Source organism: Falco biarmicus, chromosome 1 (assembly GCF_023638135.1).
Source record: "Falco biarmicus isolate bFalBia1 chromosome 1, bFalBia1.pri, whole genome shotgun sequence".
Lineage (NCBI taxonomy): Eukaryota > Metazoa > Chordata > Aves > Falconiformes > Falconidae > Falco > Falco biarmicus.
Window position 1 is genome coordinate 12,062,640 of NC_079288.1, and position 27,665 is coordinate 12,090,304.

At 41.3% G+C, this 27,665-nt stretch overlaps 2 protein-coding genes across 3 annotated transcripts in view; one reads left to right on the top strand and one right to left on the bottom strand.

Moving 5' to 3' along the window:
• The window catches only part of B3GNTL1 (UDP-GlcNAc:betaGal beta-1,3-N-acetylglucosaminyltransferase like 1), a 132,750-nt gene extending 107,991 nt beyond the window's left edge, over positions 1 to 24,759 (top strand). For both annotated transcript variants that reach the window (XM_056328247.1, XM_056328256.1), the window contains 5 exons: positions 1,219 to 1,354; positions 11,577 to 11,645; positions 13,367 to 13,441; positions 18,817 to 18,905; positions 20,378 to 24,759. In XM_056328247.1, the coding sequence (XP_056184222.1) occupies positions 1,219 to 1,354; positions 11,577 to 11,645; positions 13,367 to 13,441; positions 18,817 to 18,897 (361 nt within the window). In that variant the 3' untranslated portion in view covers positions 18,898 to 18,905; positions 20,378 to 24,759. The remainder of the gene's footprint in view (positions 1 to 1,218; positions 1,355 to 11,576; positions 11,646 to 13,366; positions 13,442 to 18,816; positions 18,906 to 20,377) is intronic.
• TBCD (tubulin folding cofactor D) overlaps positions 20,037 to 27,665 on the bottom strand; it is a 129,650-nt gene continuing 122,021 nt past the window's right edge. The window contains exons 38-40 of the mRNA XM_056328217.1: positions 25,747 to 25,856; positions 22,746 to 22,830; positions 20,037 to 20,502 (exon numbers count right to left, since the gene is read on the bottom strand). Coding sequence (XP_056184192.1) covers positions 20,491 to 20,502; positions 22,746 to 22,830; positions 25,747 to 25,856 — 207 coding nt within the window. The 3' untranslated portion in view covers positions 20,037 to 20,490. The remainder of the gene's footprint in view (positions 20,503 to 22,745; positions 22,831 to 25,746; positions 25,857 to 27,665) is intronic.

Here is a 27,665-nt window from a genome sequence, read left to right on the forward strand (position 1 = left end):
ATCACGGAAACGTGAATGGATTTTGATTTTTCTGTAACATCACAAGCTTCACTGGCAGTAAGAAGTAGCTTACTGTAGCTGCCCTACGCTAACCTGTGCTGACTTGTGAATCAGAAGCCTTATTTGAAGCAGGAGAAACACTCTTTGAGTATTCTGGTGTTTAAATATCAACCTGATATGTTTGATATGTTTGGTGTTTAAATATCAACTTGATATAGCCAGACAATGTGCTTCCCAAGACAACCATAGGACCTCACAGGAAGATTATTAGGTGGTGGGTTTTTTTCTGTTATTGCTTTAACTAATTTCAGCATCTTTCTTGGATCACAACATGTATTACAAATTGTAGAACAAGTTGTAACAATTGTTACAAAGTGTATCGTGTTTTGCCATGATAAAGCAAATGGAAAAACCTATTTCAAGAAATGCTTTCAGAAAGGAAAGACAATTAGGTGTTTATCAGAATTTGCTATGAAAGAAATTCTCAGCTCAAGGTGCCCTGTGCAGGAGATGTAGCTCAGGAAGATTCATCTGTCAAGCCAGAAATTGAGGAGATTAATTTATTGTATCTAGAAAACTATTAAGTATAAGACAGGTTCCTAATTAATGAATATTAAATGAACCCTGGACATAAAACAGATGTTCTTAACAGCAGGCAGTTCTTTTTAAACCATTGTAAGTGATGTAGTCTTAAATATTACATTATAGGGTGGGGAATTGCTGTTTTAAAAGCATACCTGATTGAAAGTGATAAGAAACGCCACAGTTTTTCATCTTCTTCTGATCTTCTATCTGGTATCTTGAAAATAGTAGTGGTTTAAATAGCTTCAAGTCTATCCTGATAATAAAGTCTAAGAACTGCCACAGAATTTCTTTTTATTCCCGGCAACAGTTTACACATTTCCCTTGGAAATTTCTAATATAATATTTTCATGTGATTTTTTTTTTTTCCTTGTGAATCATTTTGGTCAGGTTTATGTGTGTGCGAGTATGTAAATACACAAATAGGTATAGAATAATGGTAAAGGTTTTAAAGGTCAAAATCACAGAATAAAATCATAGAATCATTCAGGTTGAAAAGGCCTTTAAGATCATCAAGTCCAACCGTTAACCCAGCACTGCCAAGTCCACCGCTAAACCATGTCCCTAAGCAGCACGTCTGTGCGTTTTGTGAACACTTCCAAGGATGGTGATTCCACCCTTCTTCTAACTCTCCAGGGGAACCATCTGGAATCACCGAGTCAGGTTTCTTGAAGACAGAGTCCTGAGCTGCTGGACGTCGTTCACCATTTGGAATGCTGGCAAGCAAGGCAAGAAGCTCTACAGAAGCTTGTCACCAGCTAATCGGAAAAAAGTGAGTAGTCAGAGCGGGTAACATCTGTACAAAACCACTTTCTTCTCTTCCTTGTGCCTCCTTGCTTCTAACGTAACGTAGCAAAATTCTGCCAAGATATTTTGTCCCCAGAGTACCAGTTGGTGATTACTATTAATTGGGAAAATTCTCAATATTCTGCATAATGTATTTCTTCTTTTAAAATGCTATATTACTGTATTTAGAGTGTACAGTGTGTATGTAGTGTAACATGTACACACATGTTCCTGCTTGCTGGTGACTAAGCATAGTAATAGGTTAGACACACTGTGTAAGTGTTTATGGCCTGCGACTGTGTAACTAACAATGTAGTAGCCAGGTGCTCGAGGTGGGTAGAGTAACTCTTTATTTGGATGGTATAATACTAAACTATCTTGTCCAGGATTTTTCATACTTGTATAATATTTGCCCAGTTCCAAAATGGAAACGGGACAGGTCCCTATCGGATGCTGAGCAACCTGGTTTATGTTACAAGGAGTAGTTGTACTGTAACTGCCTTTTCAAAAGCTTGATTGTTTAAAAATAGGGGTGGAACAGGGGGTGAATAGGTGAGTAGAGACTATTGTACGTGACCGTGTAAATCAATTTACAATCAGTTGAAAACATGGACGTTGCTTGTATTTGGCAATGGCAGATATTTCTCAGGAGAGGTTTGTCTGGGAGTTTACATACCTTACTTTTATAACATTTTCTTTTGTGTAAGAACTTTTTGTCCAATAAAGGCTTTAGGGCTAATGTCAAATGGTTGTTTCTTATAAAGAGCCACAGAACATTCATTTTATTACTTGAATGTGTTTTCTTTTCTTAAAAAATACAGATGGGAAGACAGAATGACAAACATCTATATAAACCTGATTAATGTTGTGGCCCTCAGACCACACACACATTAAAAAACAAAAACAAACAATCAAAAACAAACAAAAAAAACCCAAAAAAACAGAAAAGAAAGAAATAAATCCGTATACTCATAGCTGAAATTACTGGACAGACGTGGGAGGCACTCATACAATAAATACACAGCACGAACCTGAAGTCCCTGCTTGATACTCCAGTGCCACCCCTCTCTCATTGCCATCTCATGGCAGTGGGTGAACTGTATGAGGAAAGAAGTTGAAATGCCCTGTGTCTCCAATTAGTTACTTAATTTGAAGAGGGCAGAACTGTCCGTTGAAAGTATTGAGTTATCTGGGTCATGCAGTGCAGTGTGCATATGACTTGCGGGGGGAGGTTTATGAAAATGTTCGCTTTTATTAGTATTTCGCAGAGCACTTTGTGAATTCCACTAACTTACTAGCAACCACGGCACTTTTCTGTCTGAAAAATTATGAGAATTATGAAAGAAGTTCCAAGAGAGATAGCAGCTTGTCTGGTAGACTTTTGAGATGCTATGGAAAAAATAGACACTTTTTCTAGCAGTGTCTTACCATCTTAGGTGTTGGGTTCTTTTGTTTTCTTCTCTTTTTATGTTCCAAGCCGAAATGGAGATTGATATTAAGATAGAACATCTCTAGCTTTGGGTTACATTTGCCACCTACTTCTATAGGTGACTCATTCGGCACTTTACATCCTGTTCAGCAAACGTAATGATTATTTGAAGATGTCACTGCCAAGGTGACAAAGGGCAAGAGAAAAATACTATACGTGGGGTTTTGCCACGTTTCTGCCAAAGACCCAGCACTTACTTACCTCTCCTTCAGTAAGGACCGACCTTCGTTCCCGGAATGCAGCACTGACTGCATGCGTCGAATTAACTGGGTCTTGACGTTCTTTGCAGCTGCCCTTTACATAACGTTTGCTTTGGCAGCGTTGTAGGCCATAATACAGTTTTGCTTCTGTCAAGGTTACAATTGCACATATCCCAGTATGCTTTAGTTTGATACTGAGATACGGCATTGAGCATTAACCCATTAATTACTGGATACTCTACCAGGCACACCTAGCAAGCGGACGTGCCAGATGCAGCTGCCCGAGCCAAGTATGACTCACTTTGCAAATGTACTGCAGGAGACTACTGCTAAAATGCAGTCAGTCTGATCCTTAATACCTTATATAAAAGTAATCAAACTTTATCTACTGTCTGATGTGTTACCTGAAGCATCCTGAGGTTTTGTCACCAACCAACAAAGATAAACAGCTTCAGAAAGCTGCTCCTAAGCGAGAGCAGAGGCCTAGTTTTTAGATAACACTGATTTCGTCAGAAATCAGCTATCTTTAGTGATTAAAGCATTAGTTTTATGTAGTAGTTCAGGCTCATTATGATTGCCATTGTAACTTCCTAGCTTTTCCAAAGGTGAGATCCCAAGTCTATCCATCTCAGTCAGAACTGAAGCTTGATTGTTACCCTGATGTTTCATGGTATCGCGTTGGCAAAAGGCTGCAGAAGTAGTTAAAACGTCTCACTTCTTGAATGCTAATCAAAGGATTATGCTGCTGGGGTTTCAGGAAATAACTTCATAAAATTTATGCCTAAAAAAGAGGGTAATTCATGGAAGTCTTCATTTTATTCTAAATTAGTAACAGTAAGAGGAGGCTAGTTAAACTCCACATTGTACTTTTCCTGAAAAATCCTTCAGGTATTTTGTGACTAATCTTCAACTCTTGCCAAAGACTCTAAAATCCCATATGAACAAAGGTTGTAAATAGTTGTTGCTTCGTCCTTTCCTAGCCCTAAAACCAATAAAATACTTTTCCTGTCTCACCCTTTAAAGACTACCTTAACAAGATGTAACCTTTCATATATTCTGTTAATTGTGAGAAAACTAGAGATTCAGTATCGTTTTGAATCTACAAGTAGAATCTAGTGTTGTCTTGTAAATGGAGGCCCTGGGATATGAATTCATCAATTATGTAGAACAGACACCTTTAAAATACAATTCCAAAAGCCCCTTAAGACAAAGTATTACATCAGTACAATTACCGTATTCTCCTCTGAAGGTCCAGTTGTGTAAAGCAGTGTGATCTTAAAAGGTCTAATACCCTTTGAAATGCAGGTAAAATTGCCAGGATAAGCTGTATAATTTAATTAAGCTGTATAATTTACCTGTCTAAATTTAATTTCAGTTGGTTTTATACTTTAAGTCAGTTTAGACTCTTGAAAATTTTACCTATGCTGCGTTTCACTGCTGCTGCATCCTTTCATCGAGATTCAGAATTTCCTAAGATGTCATGAGACTGATTTTGGTTGTAATGTGGAGTCACAGCTGAGTTGTTTTCTAAATTATCGGCAGTAAGTACCTGCAGAAAATTTGGGACAGGTGCTTCCAGAATAAATAATAACCCACCCCGCCCACAAAAAAACCAAACCAAACCACCCTATTCTATACCGATTGTATTATTTTGTAATTGTGAAAAAAAAAAACCCTAAACTCTACTAAATCTTCAGAAAGCGAATTCATTAGTTTGAGGTGTCAAGCTTAGTGCATGTAAGGAAACATCTTTTCCAAAAAAAGAATATTTCTAGGCTTTTTAAAACCCGATAAACAAACCAGTTTTATTTTTTATACTGACTGGGTTTTTGTGTAAGTTGCATGCCAGTCAGCATTTTAGGAAACAAAATTTTGGCAATTCCAGGAAGCAGCAGTCTGTGTCTCTACTCACTAATAAATTATTACTTTAGTCTGTTTGGAGAACAGTCTGAATTGGAATTATGGCTATGTTAAAAGAGAAAGGGACACCTAAGCAGTATTCTCTCTTTTCCTTCAGACCTCTGTATGGTGAATATTAAAATAATGCTTTGTCTCCAAAGAGTTCAGGCAAAAATCCAAGGCTCAGTATTTTTGCTAAACAGCAACACAAGAAAAAAAAATATTCAGCTAGTAGGGCTTTTTATGAATTAATTACCAGGATCTCAGTATTCTTAGGGAAATTCTGTTTCCTGGCTGTCCCCTTCTTGATTCACGCTGTTGACAGTTGACAGTGGTTCTGTATTAGCATTTCTGCAAGAATGAAGACGAACAGACCTTTTTTTGTTTAAAACACATCCGTCTTGTCTATAATTTGCAGCTGAAGATGGAAACCAAATGTTTTTGGGATGCTACATATGCCTGGAGGGTTTCTGAGCTGTCTTGTCTGCTCTTTTATTCTCCATCAAACTTCAGCTAAAAGGAGAACTTCAGCATTAACATCTTGTGTCATTTCCGATAGCTGAAAATAGTGCTCAAGTAGCTAACAGAAGAGGAGGGGAAAAGGACAAAATGAGCATCAGCTAATTAGTGGCATGGAAACAGTACTAGTGTACAGAGAGCCCATGAAGTTTCTCTGTGACAACCCTATCCACCGGTGGCAAACTCAAAAGCTTCAAGGAAATGTTTTGCACACCCTTTTTCCTAGCTCATTAACCATTTAAAATCATGTTAGTTTTTTTCACTTTTTTTCTAAGAGCAGCATCACTAAGCCATGTACTTCAACTGTGATCACTCACAAAACCAAGAAATGTTTAAGTTTTGTAGCATTTTAACTACTCTAAAGTAAATGAACGACAATATGAGGGACTGAAGTGGGGGCATGTAAAAACGAAGAAACATAAATAGAGGGAAGAATATTACACCTCCCCTTGACTTTGCAGCGAAAGAGAGAATGGCAACGTGAAAACGAGTTAGAAGAGAGCCTAGGGGACAAGGGAGGGATGAAATTTCAAAGCTTCACTTAAGTCCAGGTGTAAGGCATCCTAAAATGAGATGGGGTGAAATAGAGGCTTCGTTTCAGACTACAGCAAACAGTTCACGCTGAACTACGGCAGGGAAGCCTCCCTGCTGCTCCTGCTCAGGAAGATGTGCTTTTTGCAATGCCCGTGTTGCTGCTCCAGAGGCATGTGCGCTTGAACAGTTACTGGCATAACTGACACAGTTACCTGGTCTAGAGAAACAAGACACTTGCAACTAGTTCCCACGCTGTTGCGTATAAAGGCAGTTGTATGTAATTAGGAAAATTTTGTATATGCGGTACTGAGAAGCTTATTCTGCATTTGGATTCTGGTATTAAAATTCTCTTGAGCAACTTTGTTACATATATGTGCAAATAGGGAAGACACTGCTGTCTTTAATGGAAGAGTGTCTTCAGGCAGTCAGGAAATGCATGCTTGGGATGTAAAGATACCCACAGTGTCTGTCATGGCTGTAACGCTGAAGAGGTGAAGTGAAAGGTAAGGTCCTGCCCCTGGGGAGGGACAGCCCCCTGCACCAGTACAGGCTGGGGCTGACCTGCTGGGGGGCAGCTCTGCGGGGAAGGACCTGGGAGTGCTGGTGGGCAGCACGATGCCCATGGGCCAGCGGTGTGTCCTCGTGGCCAAGGGGCCAGTGTGGTCTCGGGGTGCATTAGGAGGAGCATGGCCGGCAGGTTGGGGGAGGGGATCCTCCCCCTCTGCTCTGCCCTGCTGAGGCTGCGTCTGCAGTGTGGTGTCCAGTGCTGGGCTCCCCAGTTTGAGAGAGATGGGGAACTACTGGGGAGAGGCCAGCGGAGGCTACAGAGGTGATCTGGGGACTGGAGCATCTCCCTTCGAGGAAGGGCTGGGGGAGCCGGGGCTGTTTAGCCTGGAGGGGAGAAGACTGGGAGGGGACCTTGTCACTGTCCACAAATACCTTAAGGGTGAGGGCCCAGCGGACCGGGACGGGCTCTTTCCAGTGGTGCCCAGTGACAGGACAAGGGGCACAAACTGCAGCACAAGAAGCTCCAGCTGAATATGGGGAAGAACTTCTTCACCTTGAGGGTGGCAGAGCCCTGGCACAGGCTGCCCAGAGAGGCTGTGGGGTCTCCTTCGCTGGAGACATTCAAACCCACCTGGATGTGGCTCTGTGCAGCATCTCTAGGAGAGCTGCTGCAGCAGGGGGGTGGGCTGGGTGGGCTCCAGAGGTGCCTTCCAACGCTGACCAGTCTGTGCTTCTGTGAAAAGCAGCACCCTGATAATGGAAAATCGCTCCAATTGTGACCGAGAGTTGCTTGCTAGTGTCGTGGTTGCGCTGATGGCGTACTGGGAGATGTTTATGGCTCTGCATGTCTCTTCTGTTTAACTGTATCTATTTAAACTTGCATTGTAATGCTTTCGGTTATTTTGTTTTGACATGAATGGCCAAAATTGATTTAACTTTTGCAGAGATTTATATTAACATGCTTCTAAGGCTTTATATAAGTTTGAATGAAAGAATTATAAATAGAAGAATCGACAGGGTCACGAGAAGTTTAAAACAAATGAAGGGTTGCACAAGATGTGGAGAGAATGCAGGAGGGAAGATCTCATACAGGATTTTGTAGAGAGTTTGCAGGTTGTCTTCTTTAAAGATGAGTTTTACAAGACCGATTGATGTAATGAGCAGGGAGAGGAGGCAGTGTGCAGGTGACCATTTACCAAAAAGGTTGTCTGTTGTTTCTGTCATGTTTTGCTAAGTTACTCACTCTCCCTTGTAACACTCGCCTCTCTTGTCGTTCCAGCTACAACAGATCTTGAGAATTTGCTGCGATTACGTTTTGTTTCTTTCTGTAGATGACCATTACAAACCTAAAGCAGACCACAGGTGAAAATAAGTAAGGGAATAAAATCCTGTGAGGATCTTTTACCATAAAAGGACGTTATTAGCCTGATGAATCTTTCTGGTTTTCCATTAGGAAATCTGAGTGGAATGGGAAGTGTAAGGAAACATCCTCTGCAGTAGCCAGCAAGGCAGTAAACAAGTCAAGTACGAAACAAGCTATTAATTCCTGTGCAACAGCAGCACAGATCAAACAGCTAGGTAATTACAGCTGCATTCCGAGCCCACTCTTGCAGACCTCTTAGTTTGTACATTTGCAGTAGGATTAATCTGCTGCCCATTAATCTCCTCTTACCACAGGGAGGTCTGATAGTCCCAGCCCGTGCATCCCTTCACACAGCTGCTCTGTTTATGAAAAAGAACCAGCCAGAGAAGTGCTTTTATCTTCCTCAAACATGTCTTTCCCTACCAGAGATTTTTTTTTTGAGTAAATATCTTATCTTTTGAGCTATATAAACTTTCTCATATGAAGAAGAAAACTATTACTCCTTTTCCCCTTACACCATTGTTAATGTATATTGTTGCGATCCACATTTATACAAGTAATTATGTAGCTTGTATATAACAGATACTAGCTGTCTCTTCCAAATTTTACCTGAGAGAAATAGCAGTCACTTTCCTGTGTTTTGGAATTGTGCAGAATTTCATACAGGTGATATTCAAAACAAAAATACGTAATCATTAATATGTTTTAAACTGAAGTGTGATCTGAGGACTCTGTAAGCTTCCATGGTGTCATGTTGTCAGAGGCATTGCAGAAAGAGCCGTTTTGCTAAAAGGACGGGGGCGGACCGGCCTTGGGACTGCTTTATAGCTTTATAATTCATAGCTTCCTCCCTGGGAGACTGTAGTCCATGTATGGATAGATGGTCTTCATAAAAGATACAAGAAAGAAGCCCATTAATGCAGGAAAATAAATAGGTAACTCTGGGTTTATCTTGATAGTATAAAGTAAATAGCTCATATAAGCCTGATGCCTTGAGTTCTCCTTATAGGATAAACAACTGTGCCTAAGACCTGTATTAGACTCCACACATAGATTTTCTTTAATTGGAAAATAAATAGTGTGTGTCAGAAAAATGGTTGACTCAGGCCACCCACATGGTGTGCCGTCTGGCAGAAAAACTGCCCATTCAGGCCTGACCTGTTTTATAATATTGTAAATACCAGATTTAAGCTGGCTGAAACCATTGATAATTGTACATGGAGGTACCTAGTGGTCACTCAGGAAAAGGTGTGAGTCCTTTCCGTCTTCCAAGGGAAATCTGTCACAGAGTTATTTACCTGCCAAGCTCTTTTTTCGCACAGCGGCTGTCACAGGAGTTCCGTGGGCTGGGGCGTTGGTGGGGCAAAGGCAAAATCCTCTACCTGTGGTAGTATGAGTTAGGGCACAGGATGAGGGGAAGCGTTAGGATTATTGGTAATCTAGTGGTACAAGAACTATCTCTGGTTCTCTAACACCGTTCATGTTAAGAAGAAATCTATGCAGCCTTCAGGAGTTTCTGTTAACGGTATTATAACGTGCCGAGGTGAACAGCGTGACACTTTCCAGCACAGATCTTACAGTGAATTCCCAGTTACTGGCATTAAAGTGTAGCTAGAATTTCACTTTACCTTATGGCAAAAGTTCTGGTGGTTTGGTTTGGTGTTTTAAATCCACAGGAGTATAAGCAGCTGGAAAAAACAGCTTCAATTATTGCGAGATAAGTCAGTGTACTGGACTGTATTTATTCCCAGAACTCTATTAGGCTGACAGTGAAGGCATGTCCTGCTGAAGTGTGTTGATAGTGCTCGCAGGTTCTAGGACAGTAAAACATCAGTGCTGGAACTGAGATCTGCAGAATATTGGAAAATTTTAAAGGTGGCCAATACAGAATGAAAAGTGTACAGCTAAGTAACCTCTTCCCACAGCGGCTTCTACTTGGTTCCCTTCATATATATATACATATTTATATACGTGTGTGTACGTGTATAAATAAGATGGGCAGAGGCTATCTTGGGATGTAGTTTACAGTGCTTAAGTCACACCATCTGATTTTTCAGCTACAATAAAGCATTACAGTGGTCATGGAAATAGGGCCAGGGTTGTAGAGTCTATTAGCTTGTGTTTAAAAGAAAAAAGAAAGCCTAAGAGAGGTTCTGGTTCTTAGCCTTTGTGCTCAGAGGAGCTGCTCATGTTTGCTGCTGTCTAACCCAGCCTGCATCAGCCACAAAGACCTTGTGCAATGGCTAGTAAGTTTAGCCATATTTGTAGTCCCTTGCTATTTTTGTTTGTATTCTCTTTCCATTGATGTTTAATGGAAGAACTGATACGGTTTTTAAGGATTTGGATAGAAAACTGTTCCATTGACAGTGGAAATAGCTCTGAATTATTTTTTGTAGAAACACCTTCTATGTTGCAAGGGAACGCAGCTCTATCTGGCCATTGCCTGACAAGATGTGTAACAGTTCTCTTCCTCTGCAGTTTGGGGCTGTTGGTGTGGCACTGCTTCGGGAGTGAAGCAGCAATAAAGGATGTAAAGTTCAGCATTATGACACTGATGTCAGTGTTCTCCTCTGTGTAGACAGAATGAGGTCACTTCAGGTAAAAGAAAACTATCTTAACCATGGGAAGAAAATGGGTGAGACAGATTGGTAGACACAGAAACTAAGCCAGCCTTTTGCAGACTTCTCTAACTTAATAAATTAATAAACAGCTGTTCGGCTTTTCAAATTTTCTCAGCAGTAAGTGTTGTTAATCAATTTTTAATGCAACAATTAAAAAGATAGGAAAACTGGTATCCAACTTGCACCAGAATAATTGATTTCTGCAAGACCTTAACCATCTTAACTGTTCCACTTCAGTGTAAGAGTTCTGTGTAGATAATATGAATAGATCCAGTGGAAGTTAGAGGAAAACATAGCTATGTTTATTTTACAAAGTCTTCCGAAATGTTACTGGCAACCTAATGGTTCAAAAATGAGGCCACTGTGTATTTTGGATAGCAGGCGTGTATTCTGCGTGCCTATTTATGAGGAATGCACATAAAAAACCATCTGAAATGTTTGGCAGCTAGGGCTGCAAATAATGCTTCCATAGCTACAGTAAGAATACCCAAAATGAAGCAGTAACTGTATGTGTTTAAACACCAAATCTGCTGAATTTTTCAGTTGAAAAACACAAAGTCCAAACCTGTAGGAATGCCCGGACACGGTGTGTTATGGCCTAGAACTGAGGGTGGTGTTCCCAGAGCATCCAAAGCAATAGCGCAGCGCTGTGATGCGGAGGGATCTGGTGGTAGATTATATGATTGGGGTGGGCAAAAAGAGGAAGGTTTGTATTACCTACTCTCAGGTGTTCAGTGGAAGTGCCAAGATGAGGCGGCTAGTCTCTGCTTTTAGTTTGCTAAACTGAAAACCCATCATCTCATAGAGGTTTTCTTTTACACAGTCAGTAGCTTAGACCACCTGTTCGCCTGTTTATAAAAACATAATGTGCTCATATACAACTGCAAAATTTGCCCAGCTCCTTATGATACACCCAGATTTAATAAATTTTTAAGCTCTGTAGAAGGACCAGGGTGCGCTGCCCTATTCCTGTGTTCAGTCACACGCCCGTAGCGTTACTTAGGTACATCGCAGGTGAAATACCTGCTGGTAGCACAGAACGGTACTGAAATGCTGCTCTGCTTCTGTTTCTCCAGGTAACTGCATTTTGTGATGTTGATGAAAAGAAAGTAAGAAAAGGATTCTACACTTATGAAGAATCTGAGGTGAGTTGTAAGTACTCTCGCATTCTTCAGTGGGATCTGGAAGTGTTCTGGGAAATGTGATGAAGGAATACGTCACTGATTTTAAATACTTTATAGCAACTGATTTTGGTAAGGAGACTGTGACAAAAGACTAGATAGCTGGGGACTGATGCTGGAGTGCAAACTATGGAGCCAGAACTATGGACCTCACGCTCACTGAAGTCCATTTGGAAAGACAAAAATATATGTACTCTGACAGGGTTCTGATGATGGAGTAAAACATAGTAAAACACTGACAGTTTTTTCTTTTAAGTGGGAGTAGAATGTGGCTCATGATGAATGAAATTCAAATATCTATTAAAGCAAGCTTCCGCAATTAATTGGAGCCTATCTGTATATTATTGTTATGCTGCATCTGAATAAAACTTTGGTATGTTCCTTGGGAGCCTAAAATTGTAGGCAGCAACACTTCATTCCCTAGACAAGGAAGCATGAAATTTAGAGGGCAATAAACAAACCACATAGAAAAAAAAACCAACAATGTTGTCTTTTTGCAGTCTTAATTTCGTGATAGCAATTAAGACCCGGAGTAAAGTTTCATCCAGAGTCACTACTGGCAACAGCTGGTGGAAAGACAGTTCGTAGTTTCACTGGGCATCGGATCAGATCCCGTGGGCGCAGTGTGCGGAAGGGTGCTCTGCCCGCGCTCCCCGGCCGCAGCCCCCGCTGCTTTGCTTGCGATGGGTCTGGCAATCTGTGGCCAAAGGACGGCTTGATTCAGCGAGCTGATCCAGCAGAAAAGGAACCTTAAAATAAAAAGGTCTCCAGCAAGTTATCTTGTGAATCAAATTACCCTGAGGTTGCACGATCCTTGTATCTGATGGGAGCAGGACTGGGGGGAGGGGAGGGGGAGAGCAGGGGCACCCCTCAGGCGCAGTGCTCTAGCTTGGATCGGAGCGGCTGTACAACCAGATTCTATGCCAGGAAGCTAATGAGTGTTTTCAGCTGCATGAAAGCAACTGGAGTTCAGGATTTTGACCTGGAATAGTGAGGACTCGCCACCTACCAGTGCAGGGATACTGTCAGCATCGTTGTCAGAGATCCCGTGCGCTTGTCTTCCTAAGACACACCCATCCTGTCAGATCAGTTGTAAAGAAGATTGTACCGCAGTTGTTGTGAATCCTTGGAAGATTCTGGTTTGGATCTGTGGTGAAGTCCCAGCTGGGCGCAACCATTAACAGCTCCCACCGAGGGCAAGATGCTCCTGTGCCTGCTCTGACGCTTCTCTGGTGGCACTGTAAGCTGATGGAGCTCCCTAAAGCTGCAGAAAATTAACCTGCTGACAACAGAATGAGCATTTTTTTTTTTTTTTTTTTATGGGGTAGGCTGTGAAAGCCTTGCAATCAGATCAAAGAGGGAATTGTTTGGGAAAGGGCTAAAAGTAGAGCTTGGAGGTAAGGAAGCAGTGGAGGAGAGGAGAGAGACCTTCTCCTTCCAGCAGCAGAAAGACCTGGTGTAATGTGTAACTTTGAACAAAGAAACGCAATTGTATGGAAAGATTATGGTAAGAAAATAAGGGGTACTGGAAGTGACTGGCAAAATAATGAGAGGAAGCATGTGACCAGATGGACTATTTAGCACGAGGTCTCAGAATAATTCTTTCCTCTTTTAGGGTTTAGTAGCTCCTAAAACTTGGCTAACAAGTAACCATGTGTGCATGTCTGCTGCTTTTTTTCCTGCAGGAGAGACCAAAACCCCAAATTCCTATACGTCACTTCAGAGACGCAACTCCACCCTTCATTATCTGCGTGAAGCTGGTGAGTACCTTTACTCCGAGCTTAATGTCAAAATCAGTATGTGCTCCTTATGAAAATGAGTTTCTCTTTACTGTATGTAGCTTTTCCCAGAAGCTTTTACTATGCAACTGAATGGCCTTTTTTATCAAATTGCTTGTGCAGAGTGTTTTGGGGATTGAAAACAGCACTATTAAGTAAAGTAGTAACAAGAATAATAAAAAGTAAGCTTCTGTAAAGGAGCTTGGATCTGGTTTACTTTCTTGCCCAACAACGTTCGATACACAAATAAGCATATACAGTCAGCCACCTGGCCTTGTTTAGTCCTCGTGTTCTGCAGCCCCTATGTACAGCAGAGTCTTTGTTTTTTAAATCAGACCTTAAAAACCATTTTGTTTGCCACTGCCAGTTCTGAAGCCTCTTCTGTGCCCGACTGTGGTATCTTCCTTATTTCAACTGGTTTAATTGACCTAATAACTTAACTAGAAGATGATAACCAGCAGTTATTTTGCTGTTATATTTAAAATGGCAAAGCACAATGTATGGGATGACACGGAGGTTTTAAAGCAAAATTGCAAATACATTCTAGTTAAACAAGTCTCTAGCAGTAACTAAAACCTGTAGCTACGTATAAACACCAACGTTCGAGTGCTGTACCAGGTCTGTTCAGAGGCTGATTAGCTGAATCTCATCGCATCTGGTGCAGTCTGTTTTTAACTTCGCACTCCCAACTTATGATCAACTCTGAGATCATAACTATGCGTAGCAAAGCCAGACTGCACGTACCTTAGGGCATTATCATGTACTGTTGGTTGATAAACTCTTGGATAAGCTAGTAATATTACAACTAATTTAATTTTTCATACTACATACAATGGTGGGTGGAAGTCCCTAGACAAAACATCTGTGCAACCTGTTATAAAGCACATTTAATTTGCGAAGCCCTTACAATGAGACTATTATACAACATCTTGTCTGAAAACTCTGGTCCATGCCTTCAGTTGTGATTTCAGTGTATTTTCCACTCATGGTCACTGAGCTGAGTGGAAATCCACTTGCTGATCACAGAACACTGCAGGCCATAGTATCGTTTAAGTTAGTGAGCAGTATTTTCTTTGGAAATACAATTTGACCTACTTGAAACAGTTTCAGAGTCTGTAAAGTTGCTTCTGGAATCTGTCTTTGAAGCAGCTCACTTTTTAGGAGAATTTAAGGTCAATAGCCATTCAGATGGAGGCAAATGTCTAGAAACTGCAGGCAAGTTACCTCCTTACCCTCTCACTTCATGGCTGCGTTAGTTGATACTGTGAACGCTGGTGTTCCAAGAGTTGATGCTGAGAACACCCTAGTGTTCTAAGTAAAAAAAGTTCAGTGTGCATGGAGTTCCAGCAGCATTACACATCAGGAAAACAAGATAGTGGCCAAAGAGACAAGACCAATGCTGATGATAAACTTGCGTAACACCACAGTGAAAGTCTGCAATGGAGCTTCCTTTTCTACAGATTTTAAACAGACGGATACCTGTTAATAATATGAGCCTCACAGCACACCTATGTTGTTACACCATGTTATTATTTTAATATTAGGAAGACATAGATTCAGACTGTTAGAAAACCAGATTTATAATAAAGAACTGAAAGCAAATTTTTCTGTTAGCAGTGCCTGATACCCTGTTATCACCTGCGAAACCACAGACAACGTAAGAAAGAAATAAACCACCACAGATCTATCTGTGCCAAAGTGTAGGAAGAGTAAAACCCAGTGGAGAGGCATCAGAGGGTCTCGGGAAGCAAGCAGCGGTGCTCCGAGTCCCACTCCACAACCAAGCCTGCTGGACCCTCCTTTTCTCCACCACTGGGTTTCGCAGCCGACCTTAAGCAATAGTTTTTAGCAGCCTCTTTCAGCCATTGTCATACATTGTGTGTTTTATTACTGTTGAGCGTCTTTGTGGAGGCTGCCAGAATCCGTGACATTCCGCCCTTCCTACTTGGAGGGTCGTGGGTGGATTGAAATGGCCACAGTTTTCAGCAGCAGTTTTGTCATGGAAAGTAGTTTTCTACCAAAACAAAACAAGTTGATAAATGTCTGTGGTTTAAAATACTCGGGTATCCTGCCTGCAGCAGCTTTCACGCTTCTACACCTGACCACTAAAGGAAATGGTTTCTAAATGGGTTGAGAAAAGCAGAGTAACTTTTTCATTCATTCATGTTGATAGAGCGCAGGCCAGTGTAATGCTGAGCGTCAGTCTTTGCTGTATTTGGAGGTCGTTTGCCTCGCTTGCTGTGCAGCCCACATCTGAATTCACGGCTAAAAGCAAAACTTCCCACTTGCTTTTCTTTAATCACCTTTTCTACTTCTCTTCTTCCAGCACGCTTTTTGAAAGTGGGAGCACAGGAAGAAGTAGGATGGGGATAACTACATAAAATATTAAGACTGCATCAAATGAAAAATGTTGGGGTTTGTGCTAGCTTTTGCTCCCTCTCTGATGCTGTTCACCCAGATTTATCAGATCAAACTGTGCAAAAAACATTGCTGTGACAAAAGTCCCAGACTGCTGAGAAAGACTGTATTTAAAATAAATTAATTTAAATGTATTTACAATTAAAATATAAAAGACAAAATTCCTTTGCAAAAAAGGGCACTATCCTTGTGCTTACTGTGAGGGGAAAAAGAGGAGTCCTGTGTTAAAAGAGTTACAAATGGCCTGTATTTTCAAACCATTCTGGGCCAGTAGCTTTCCCCAGCTCTGTTTCAGGTCGTGCAGCAAGTGTGCAACACCCCCAGTGAACGTACGGACGTTTCTTGGCAGACGGCTGCCGATGCAACAGCTACAACCCAGCTCCATGTTGCACGGAACTGTTGGAACTTCATGTAAGGCAGAATTAGCTGCACGTCCTCTTAGATAATTTCTTAATTTAATTTAATTAATTAATTAAAAGTCATAACATAACAAAAAAATAATTTAATTAATTAATTAAAAGTCATTAACAAATTCCTAAACATCCCAGTCTTTCAGATTTAGCATTATTATTTCCCAAAGTAAGTTCATCACCATGCTTCTGAAGAAGAAAGTGTTATTTTGCTGTTTGTGGTGGGGGATTATTTTTAGTTTTGGTACAGACAAAACCTGCATGTTTCTATGCAGCTCTAAGAGGGTAATTCTGAAGATTAGATATGTTTATTAAGTGGGTCACTTGCAAGAAATGACTCTGCTGGCCGTGTACCCGGAGCAGGGTTTTCTTCATTATTTTTTCAGGCAGTTCCTTCTTGCTACCACTGCCATGAGGTTGTTACCATATAAAATCATTTTTAAAAAGCAGTCATCTGACATGATCTTTTGCTCAGTTTGTATTTTAAAATGGCTTCGCAACAGTCTGGAGCTGAAATTCTGTTCTGTGTGCGTGCTGGGTTTCTGCTGAAGAGAATAAAACTGTGGCTTTAGCTCGTCAAAACTGCGTCGCTGCCCGCGGCCCCGCTTCACCCGAGGGTTTGTTTGCCCTGGGTGTTTTCTCTTGCTTTGAGGTAAATAAAGCAAAATGCTTAGAAATCATGTATTGTGCTCTGGTTTGGCACGGGTGCCAAGTGCTTGAAATGAAAGGGATTCTTATTTTTCCGTCTCCCTAATTAAACTAGTCTGATCGTATGCAGTTGTCAGTGAATTCACTGTTAGGCCAGTTACTGTACAACCCGGCCGTGTTCTGTCACCTCAGTCTTGTGCTCTGGGAATGGAAGGTTTCGTTTTAACTCTCCTGCTCAATTTACCATCTGGGCTCTTCTACATATAAATCTCTGTGGTTTTTTAACCCTTCTTTAGAGCAGGTTGATTTTTAAGCTAAACGCAACCGTTTTGTACCCTGTGTCCTAACTTGTGATATCTTGGGTTTGTGAAATCGTTAGCGGAGGCTAAAGGCTGTAACCAAGGCTGACACTTCTGAGCAGAATTCCCGGTTGACGCGAGCAGCAAGTTTTGCTGCTGGACCAGTGATGGTTTGGGATCTTGACTGAATTGAGAAACTAGGACCCAGTCCTTCAAAGTATTAAATACCATCAAGTAGTCTTGATTTCAAGAAGTAAAAAAAAAAAAAAAATTACAAAAACTACTCAGCATCGTTCACAATTAGGGCCTTATCGCTCAGATAAGAAACTGGTTACCTCAGGGAAGTGGAGGCCTTGCTTAAAAAGCCCAGTGCCAGGGGCCCTTTCCTGCCCTTCCCCAAATTATTCATTACTGTTCTTTTTTTTAAACAGAATTTTTTTTTACAGAATGTAAACATCAGAGCTCACTTATGAATTTTATGACTGGTGGTTATGGATTTTGTTGAAGTTCTGGGTCACGTGATGTCATCTGCTGTATTTTTTGACGCTGGTGACAGTAGAGCGCAGGAGGAAGGGCACCTGTGGCTGGTGGGGGCGAGCGGGCTGAACCGGCCGCAGGCAGCAGGAACAACGCGGAGGTTTGGAGGGGAAGGTCGGCTTATTTGGGTACCAGGCTCCCGGCTGATGGAGACGGCGGCGTTCCTCGAATGGAGCCTCCCAGCAACGCCCAGATGCTACCAGTGCCTTTATAAGCAGCTCAGCTGATGAGTCCAAGGCGAGCTGGGAGGTACAGTCCTCCACGTGGGACAGAAGCTTTCGTTTCTGAACGTAAGTTCGTTAAAGATCCCAGAGCAATTTTTCAAATCCGTTACTCCAGCCAAAGCCTAGCGTTCCGCCTCCTCTAACTCCAGTCTCAGTTGGACTCTGTTTTCGTACCGTCCTGCCCTAGACACTTGTGCGCTGTTCGAACAGCATCGCTGCTGCTCTGGGCCAGCCAAAAGAACCAGCACTCTCTCACCTGCCTCCTATAGTTTTGTAAACTTTAATTTTTTTTTTTTTTTTTGGTGCCATTCCTGAAGATCCGTAGAATTAAGGACTCCAGGAAGACCAAAGCTCATGGAGCAAATCTACCAGGCTCCTGTTCGGATAATGTAACCAGGGCTCCAAAGGAAATGCTGTTAGCTATGCAAAATGTTTCATTTGCTCGATGAAAGGTTTGTTTCATCAGCCAAGCTAATCATTGTTCAAAATCTACAAAACCCACTGGTTTGTCAGACTCATTCCTTGGGTCTGTTCTCTGGAGATGCCTGCGTTGGAAGGTGGCGCGTGCCGGTAGGTGACAGAGGCGCCACAGTGAGCTGTGTAACATCCCCCCCACCCCACCCTCCCCCGACTATACGAACACCAAGTTCTCGACATACACTTGCTTTTTGAATGGAAACATTTCTGAGCCTCAGTTTATTTATGTTTAGTTCTGCAAATGGGACTTTCTTCTGTGGTCTAAAGAACCGAATTACCAAAACCTGTTACAACCTGAAATGTGTTTATCTGGTTGATCTAATTCTCTTTTTCTCCCCTCACAGGATTTGACAGGTGGAGCGTTTGAAGCAAACCTGAACATGCTGAACTTGAAGGAAGGGATGGATTACTACCACTTTAACTGAAAACCAAGGTAAGGCGTGACACTGAAGCTGTGTTATTCTCTGTGTATAGGAAGACCAAAGCGTTCAGAGGTTTAGAATCTCTTAGTAATTTGCGCCTCATTAAATTAATCTTTGTGCTGAGTAACCCCTTTCTAAGGCGCACCTAGTTACACCGTGGATAATGCTATTTGCTCATTTTACTATGGCACATCACTTGTTTACCAAACTCAGTTTGATTGTTAAATTGTATTTCTAATTGAAATAACCACCAAACACAGGCCAGAGGTGTGCCAGAGGGTTGTCACCACAGGGAAGCCTTACAAACATCTCAGGCAAAGCCCATAACCTCTAGAAGCACCAAGAGGTTTCTGTCAAACACTGCTCGGGCCCTCAGCTGGTGCTGCCCGCGGGGAAGCTCCGCACAGCGCTGGAGCTGGCAAAGCGTGGCACCCTCTGCTTCGGGGCTGCGTGAGAAGTACAGGTGTGTCTGTAACATCAGCTGGCAGCCAGACGATCATCTGTACAGCTGCTCGTAATTTTCACTGAACCTTCTCAGGTTTTGGTCAGGCAGTAACCCTGATCTACGCTGAATTTCATCTGCCAGCCAGGTTGCAAGTATACTTCAGAAATACTGAATTATGTAATTTATTGTTATCTTCTTAAAAAGAATCTTAGAGACAGGCAGGTTGTAGTTTTGGAAATGGCTTGGGTTTAGCTCCTCTGCCCCAATTTTTCCTTCCTTTCACATTTTCATAGGTGTGTGTGACAGCGCCGCTCTTCTACTTGAAGTGCTGGGATAGTGGGATTTAATTAGTACCATCAAACAACACAGTGTAATTAGAATATCTTGTTGTCCTCCCCGTCACATTAATCTTACCAAAAAGAAATGTTATAGCCATTTCATTTTATAGTCAATAAGAAATGATCTAAATTTCTAGTAGTGGCCTGAAGTATAGTCCACTTCTGTTCTTCAAAGGAAAAAAAATAAAGCTTCAGTCCCTAAAGCTAGTTTTTACCACAGAAACCCCCACATTTGCTTGAAATGGTTATATAAAAAGCTATTAAGAGAGGCTTTGACTTTAGCTGAAGTGAAACCTTTGTTTCACAAAGTCCTTTGTTCGTCCATGGCCTAAGAATAACAGACTTATCCATAGAGACACTTTCTATATTCAGGAAGACTTAATTACCACTCAGTGTTGCCATTTTTACCGCTAAAAACAATTCTTTCAAGAGACTAATGCAGCAAGTCAGGTTTAATACTTCATGTGTGTACAGCAAGCACAGGCTGAACGGCTCCATTCAGACTTGTAGAAGTACAAATCACCGACATCCAAAAAAAAAAAAACCCAGGTCAGTCGTGACAGCAGGATGAAGAGAAACCGCCATCTCGTGGCTACAGATAATGACGTTAAAAACTAAAAACAATGAATCTTGCCTTCCTGTGGCACATCGTACAGTGCCGCTTTAAGACATAATCTCTGCCTCTTATTTTGTCAAACAGTGCACTTCACAGCTCGTGCCGAGAATCCACTTTGTCAGGATGCTGCAGCACAAACTCTTCCAGTCCTACCTGAGCCACGAGCTTCAGCTGACAAAGCAGCGCCTGCGACTTCCTTACACTGAACTCTGCAAGACAGAAAGAAAAAAAGAGGTCACGTGGAGTAGGCACGCATCACTGGTTTAGCAGTATCCCAATCATGTAATTAAGTAAACTAAACCAAGAAGAAAATGTAGACATACAAAGATGTAACATTTATAGTCCTTTTTAACACTAATTTTTAACTACCCTCTAGCAAATTTTATTTGGACAAGTTTTAAAGGAAGGGTAAGTGTTGATTTCAGCTGAAATCCATTTCTTTCACCTTTTCATAATGTTAGGCTTGGCTTTCTCAGTTGTTTCTCCGCTGCTCTGAGGATATGTGAGCTCTCGAGGAAAAGCAGTGTTGTGCGCTCTTGTGTGAGCACAGCCTGGCTGCTGCTAGGGACAGCTGGGCAGCTGTGGAGTCCTTGGCGTTCAGTATCGCCTTCACAGTGAACTCCAGCAGTTCTCAGGGCAGGCGCAGGCTTAACTCTTTTTGCTAACAGTTATACTATTTGTTTATGTTAAAAGAGGAGAAAAAAGGTAAAATTCCAGAATCAGCACGTAACTTCCAGATTGCACATAATACTGCTTGTGACAGTTCCATCTGAAATACCGATACATGTATTTGGCTGTTTCTTATTATTTTGTTTACATTGGGAGATAATTATTGGAGACTGAAAAATGAGGAGAAAACTAAGGAACAAGTAAGTTTTTTTGAGATCAGGGAGTTCATCTTGTAACATCTTTAATTTGAACATAAAATTTCTTTTAGTTGACTAGAAAACAGCACTGCTCAGGTCAATTTTTGCTCTAAAGCCAATTCCTTGTATGGGTGAGAGGTTCAGATTCTTGTTTTCCAGAATGGCAGAAATGTTAGTTACAGGTTTCTTAAAACTTACTAAAAGCAGAAACCTGCAGACATGACGGTAAAAACTGGAAAATGGGTAAAGAAACTGCCATGGGGGCAGCAGGGTGTCTTTGAAGGCTATTCATGGATGTCTTGAGTATTAGTCTTCTGACCAATTTTTTAAAGATATATATATTTATATCAATGACAACTCAGGAAAATATAGGATCTACTTACAGCAGGAAGCACCTTCAGTGTAAGGGATGATGAGACTATTACACAGGAGGAACTGGCTGACCTCAAGGACTCGCACAGTCACATCCCAGCCAGCCAGTGCAGCCGGCAGTTTAAAAACACCATTAGCCAAGGTCACCCTCAGCGGCCGTGCAGGAGAAAAGACTTGGTGGCTTTCAGCCCCAGATGCTGCAGCTGTGAAAAATGCTACGGCAGTTCTGAAGTGGAACTGTGCAGGGCAACATTGCATAATTCTAGTCACAAAAATAATGGTGTTCAAGTATTTCAGAAAAGGAAGGTATTTCCCAATTAGGAAAAGCTTAGGAAAGACAACTGCATGGGTGATGTTTCTGCATTCTAAAATAATTACAAAGAACAAAACCTTCCTAAAACAACAATAAAAATCACAAAGCCCAAGAGCAAGTTAATATACCACTGGTTTTAAGCTTAATCAGTTTACAGAATAGGTTATATGCTGTGGGTGCCTGTGATGCCAGGGAAGAAGCCTTGGATCATCAAGCACTTCCACCTTCTCTTGCATACCCAAAAATAATTTTTCTTTGTGAATTGTCATGTTAACACATGTTCTCTAAACCAGTAATAATTCAGCCTCCTTATCTTTGGACAGAGAGGAAAGGAACCTCTCAGAACCCCTTGAAAAATTCTGTACTTCTGCAATACTGAGCAGATGGGCAATTCCAAACTATCTGCATTAAAATGAAATGGGACCTACATATGGCTAAGTTGTCTGTCATCCTATGAACGTATAGCTTTTAGATTATATTCTTCCTCTTAGGCAGCGTTAGAATTCTGTGGTTTGCACAACATCTCAGGTTATAATTCTGCTGTTGAAATTGACGGGGAATTTTAAATCCCTTTTTCTTTCCCCAGAAAGGGCAGACGAGCAGTTTTTGAAACATCTGTACTGCATTATTTAATTCCTGCATTTTGTTTGAGTAAGATGTCACACTGCAAGCCTGGAATGGTTTCAAGAAAGGAGAGTGGAAGGGCTTAAGCCAACAGTTTCAGCAATTCCATCTATTCTGGAGTTAGCTGTGAGGCCGTTCCTCCTGGTGCACACGGGTACGTTCAGGAACCGGCGCAGAACCGCAGCTGTTGCACAGAAGTTCCCGGCAGGCTTGGGGGAACAACTGATCGTTCCTGTGGTATTTACAGACCCCCCCGGAGCACATTTCCGTACTTCACCTTGGATACCAGCTGCGGTTTGGGCACTTTCATGAGATCACAGAGGCAGTTGCGTTTCTCTCGTACTACTGGCAATTCAGCTTCCCTGCATGAGGAAGTATTTTCCAGTTAATTCAGAAATAAAACCCCGAGGTTAGCTACATACATACAACTTCTTAAGCTATCCATTTTGTTATTATATGGCTATGTACGCGTCTGTTCTTTCACGTAGGTTTCAAATCTTAGAAGTTTTTGGGGTGTGTCACATTTTAAGGATAATGTAACATTTTTGTACCACCTGAAGCCAGATAAACCATAAACATACACCAGATCTTCCACAAGTGACCCGTTACTAGTAAAATGTCCAAGACAATTCCTTTAGGCTTTTGTATTCAAAAAATCCCCACTTATTCATACAACCCATTCACTAATTTTTTATTTAAAGCTACAGCTCCTTTTTTGTTTAAGACTACTTCACATCAAGAATTAAAATAAATGCCAGTGGATTTGGAGAACATTCTACAATCTAAAGAAGCCTTCTCCTGAAACAGAAAATCCAGACCTAAAACTTGTGAGCCTTTTAAAAAGTTTCTGAAGTAGTATCATGTCGATGAGGTAATTTCCTCAAGAACTGTCAGTTACAAAAAGCCCCTAAATGCCAAAAATCCATACAGACAACATTCTTTTGCATGTTGTAAAAATCTACCACTAACTGGAATGCTGTGGGACTGGAGACTGCCAAATATTATTCACCATTTACAGTAGATTTATTTTGCTTTTCTTAAGTAACTGTAATGTTACTTGTATGTAACTGTACCTGATTTTGTACATGTAACAGTGTACAAAAACTATAAATGTGCTATTTAAAAATGTAACTCTTAGCACATAAACAGAGTTCAAAACTGCAGAGAGAAAGCATAAAGGGCAAGTTAGAAATAATCTTAACTTCTGGTTTTCTGACACCTTGGACAATTTATCATATTTAATACTGGAAACCTTCCTGTAGCTAAACAAAACTTATATAAAGTAATTATTTTAACTCTGAATTATATAATCATAAACTGTCTATAGTTTCAACAACGAACAAATATGCATATGCCAGTAATTATAGTCTTCCCCAAATACAAATTCTCATTTGGCTTCCGGATGTTAATGCTTATTGTAATTCAGAATTTACTACGATTGCTTTGGCACTGGGAGAGCTTGAGAAGAACAAGCCGCTCTCGCTGACACTTCGCAATGACTTCAAACCTCTTCCTTTGTAAACAGTTCAAGCCTACCACGATAAAACAAGTTTTAAGTAAACTAGCTCTTCATCTTTAATCTTAGTGCAATGGGCATATGGCAACAGGGAACTCAGAGCAAGTCCTGAGCTAAGACAATAAAACAGGCAGCCAGTCACACCTTAAAAATGACAACGTGAAAACACAATATTTATTTTTCTGAAGTGGTTTTTACAACTATTTTGCTTTGGTTTAGTAACCCATTTATGAGCAGAACTGTGCTACCACCGCTCTTTCTGTAGCAATTTGGTGTGTACCGCTTCTAATTTTGGTATTGTAAACATCCCTGTGTGACGGCAGTAATCCAAGCCTATTCAATTGTTTCTGTTAACAAATTCTTTATGTAACTTCTGAGCAAGCCTGCTCTTAAATTCAGGTTTCATAAGCGAGCATTGAATCACACTAAATAAGTAATTTTAACAACAGGCAGAATTGTTGATAACCAGTTCTTCAAATCTGAGACAGTTATTCTAATTCTGAGCTGGAAAATTCAGAATAGCAGCAGCCACTGCTTACAATGACAAACTTAGTTTTCTTTTCCCAAATATAAAATTATTTAAGCTCAGCGCAGAAATGAACTGGAAAGTAATTAACAGTTAAATAACGTAAGCCTGCAGTCTGAAAAAATGTAAACCACAGCCTTAAGGTGTATTTGTTCTTTAAACATAGCTAGATACATTTATTTCCATGAAATGTCAATGAAGACAAAAAGCCATTTAATATAATGACTAAATAAATCATATTTTTTTTTATATCTGTCTGTTCTCATGTATTAACTTTGACTACTGTTTGAGGCAGGGTGCTGGGCTAGTAGACCTATGACCGTCAACTCTTACAAGGAAAAACGTTTAACATGGCAGCAAAACTAATAAACTAATTAGTATCTTAAAATGCCGTATTTTCTCAAATATCTGAGGCACAAGTCTTTTATAAACTTTTCCAAGTGACTGTAACACATAATGCTAAAATTCGCAGAAAGAGAATAAACTAGTGCCAAGACCATGGTGAGTGTCCCCTCCTGTCACTCCAAGGGTGCCGACGGAACAGGTTCCTCCCGCCCCAGAACGCCCTTTGCTGCTCGCCGAGTCTTGCTGGCGAAGGACGGACCCTGTTCCCCCCGCCCAAGCAAGGAGCTAACATGACAGGTAACAGCAGGTAAAAAAATGAATCAAAGCGGTTGTTGAATTCATGCAGTCATATGCTTGGGAAACATCTGAACTGTTCAAGTCAAAATATTTGCTCGAATACAATATTTGTAGCATTTTGAGTCATTACATTTCATGGGAGATTTGAGCTGTTCTGCTAATGCTGTTGTTTTCCAGCCTGCAAAGATCCTTCCTTTCCCCAAATCCTGCCAGTGCTTATAAATGCCAAGAAACTGTCTGTGCAGTTGACATCCGACTGTTTGCACAGCACAGTCTCTCTCTGTTTCATGGAGAATTTCCAAGATTTCCTCCCTTTTTAAGTTGTTAGAAAAACATGGATATTTTACCTTATCTAGTGGTGATTTTATACACACGGCTTCCAGTGGGACAATATACTGGATGGTTCTTTAGAACAGAAGAATTCCTTTCAGCAATGCTTTTTGGCCTAGAAGCAATGAATAGCTAAAACTACACCATTGTTTCTTACAGCATCCTTGCCATCAGCTTTCAAAGGCATCAACGTTCCTTTAACTTCTGCGGTACAAACACAATTTCAGCTCTTATTACTGTCTGGCAACAAATTCACTCACTCACCAGTTGGTATCGCTGAGTATAGTCATGACCTCATCCATAACGGCAGGATCCACCACGTCGCTGTAGGTTATCAACATCTCGTAAACCTGACTGGCCGTTGTCTTCCGGACCTACGGGGAAGAGGCCGAGGAAGCTTTAGTGAAGTATCCAGAGTCCTGGATGGAAGAGCCCAGTGCCAGTACTGGTTCCTCACGCTGACCATCATTTTATGGTGGGCGCTTTGTAATGCTCAGAGCGACGCTCTGTTCCTGCCCCTGCCAGCGATTTGCTGCAGGAAGAGACGTCATCTCTGTACCTCAAGGAAATTCCCGCTACTACATCTGGTATATTTTCACTCCACTTTTGCAGGATTTCAGATTAAGAAGGTGACAGCTCTGTCCCTCACAGGGCACAAATGTTTGAGACTGGCCCAAAAGAAACGTTTCTTTTCTTGAAATGACTCTGAGCCAAAGTCTGGCTCTAACTTTGGTTGCTGTGGGCTCAGACTTCCCAGCCTGGACAGTGGAAGAGTCAAAGAAACTCTTAAAAAAAACTTTTGGGAGATAGATGATAATGTGAGTAACATCAGGTTTTTACACTCTGGTTTCCAGCAGCAAGTATTTTTCCCAGAGCGCTGTTCAGCAGCGATGCTGGAGTGCGCACAGAAAAAGCGAGCGAGGCTGGTTTCTGAAGTACAATGTATAGGAACACACTACATGTCAGACAGCAAAATTGCAACAGAGACAAATCCTGGTTTGGTGTTTCAAGAAAGCCTAGTGATAACCAAAGGAAGGCAAAGAAATTCCAGGGTTTTTTCTGAAGCAGCAGTGCCAAACTAAACTGACCCATTTGTAAAACCAAAATATATTTATGATGTAAAGTACCAAAAAAACATGAAATTGAAATGATCTCTCTTCGGTTCTTACAGTGTGCCCTTCCTGCAAACAGTTCCTCGTGTAGCAAGTACACACAACATGGGAACAGTTGGAATAAAAATCTGAAGTATCCAACTTTGCCGAGTACCGTTTGATTTCAACCTTAACAAAAAGCAATAGGCAAAAGTAAACGGTGTTAGAATAAACAGCGTTGGTTTGCATTGGCCCAACACCAGGCTATTCAATGCGTTCTCGAGCCACTTTTAAGACCCCATGGGCTGCAATTACCTCTGACAGCCTTTGTTTCTGCTCCCCCACTCGACTATAGACGCAGCTTGGCGGCCACCAGTGGCAGCGGAGGCAGCGGATCCTCACATCCGCACCGGAACATCCACAAATGTTCCCGGTGAAACCCCAGTGCTGACCCCGGAGCCACTGCGAGCTGCCACTGGTGTCCGGCTGTCACAGCAGCTGCGAGTTGTGGCTCCCAGGTTTTGTAGAGTGAAAAAAACTCCAAACCTTACTAAGTCAACAAAAATGTTAAAGGCCTAAGATAGTAGTATCTCACATATGATCTCCCCTTACACATACTCAGAAGTTATAACTCGGGGGTTTATGCTCTGTTTCAGTGCATTATATCAACAAGGTAAACTTCTGATAAACCTTCCTGCATTGCACAAGTTTTCATCCCACCTGACAAAAGGAACAAATATATTTTTTCTCGAACCAGAATTACTATTGTGTTGCTACTATCAGAAATATCACAACACTAACAGTAACTTATCTGATTGGCGCTTTCAAGCCCTAAACGGTGAACAAATCTTCCCTGGGCTGGGTGCTGTGTAAAAGAAACAAATGACTGAGGCACCTAAATTGCTTCTAATTTAAAACAGTAAGGACAGAAGGTGGAAAATCGGCAAGTGGAACAGCCAGGCACGCTGCAAGCATCCATTAGCCTTTTCAGGTGGCAGCGTTGCAGATAGCTGACCCTTGAGAAATAAAACCTCTTCTATACATGAATATCTGTTAAAAATGCTGCTTTCATGCACTTTGAATTAGTTTTTA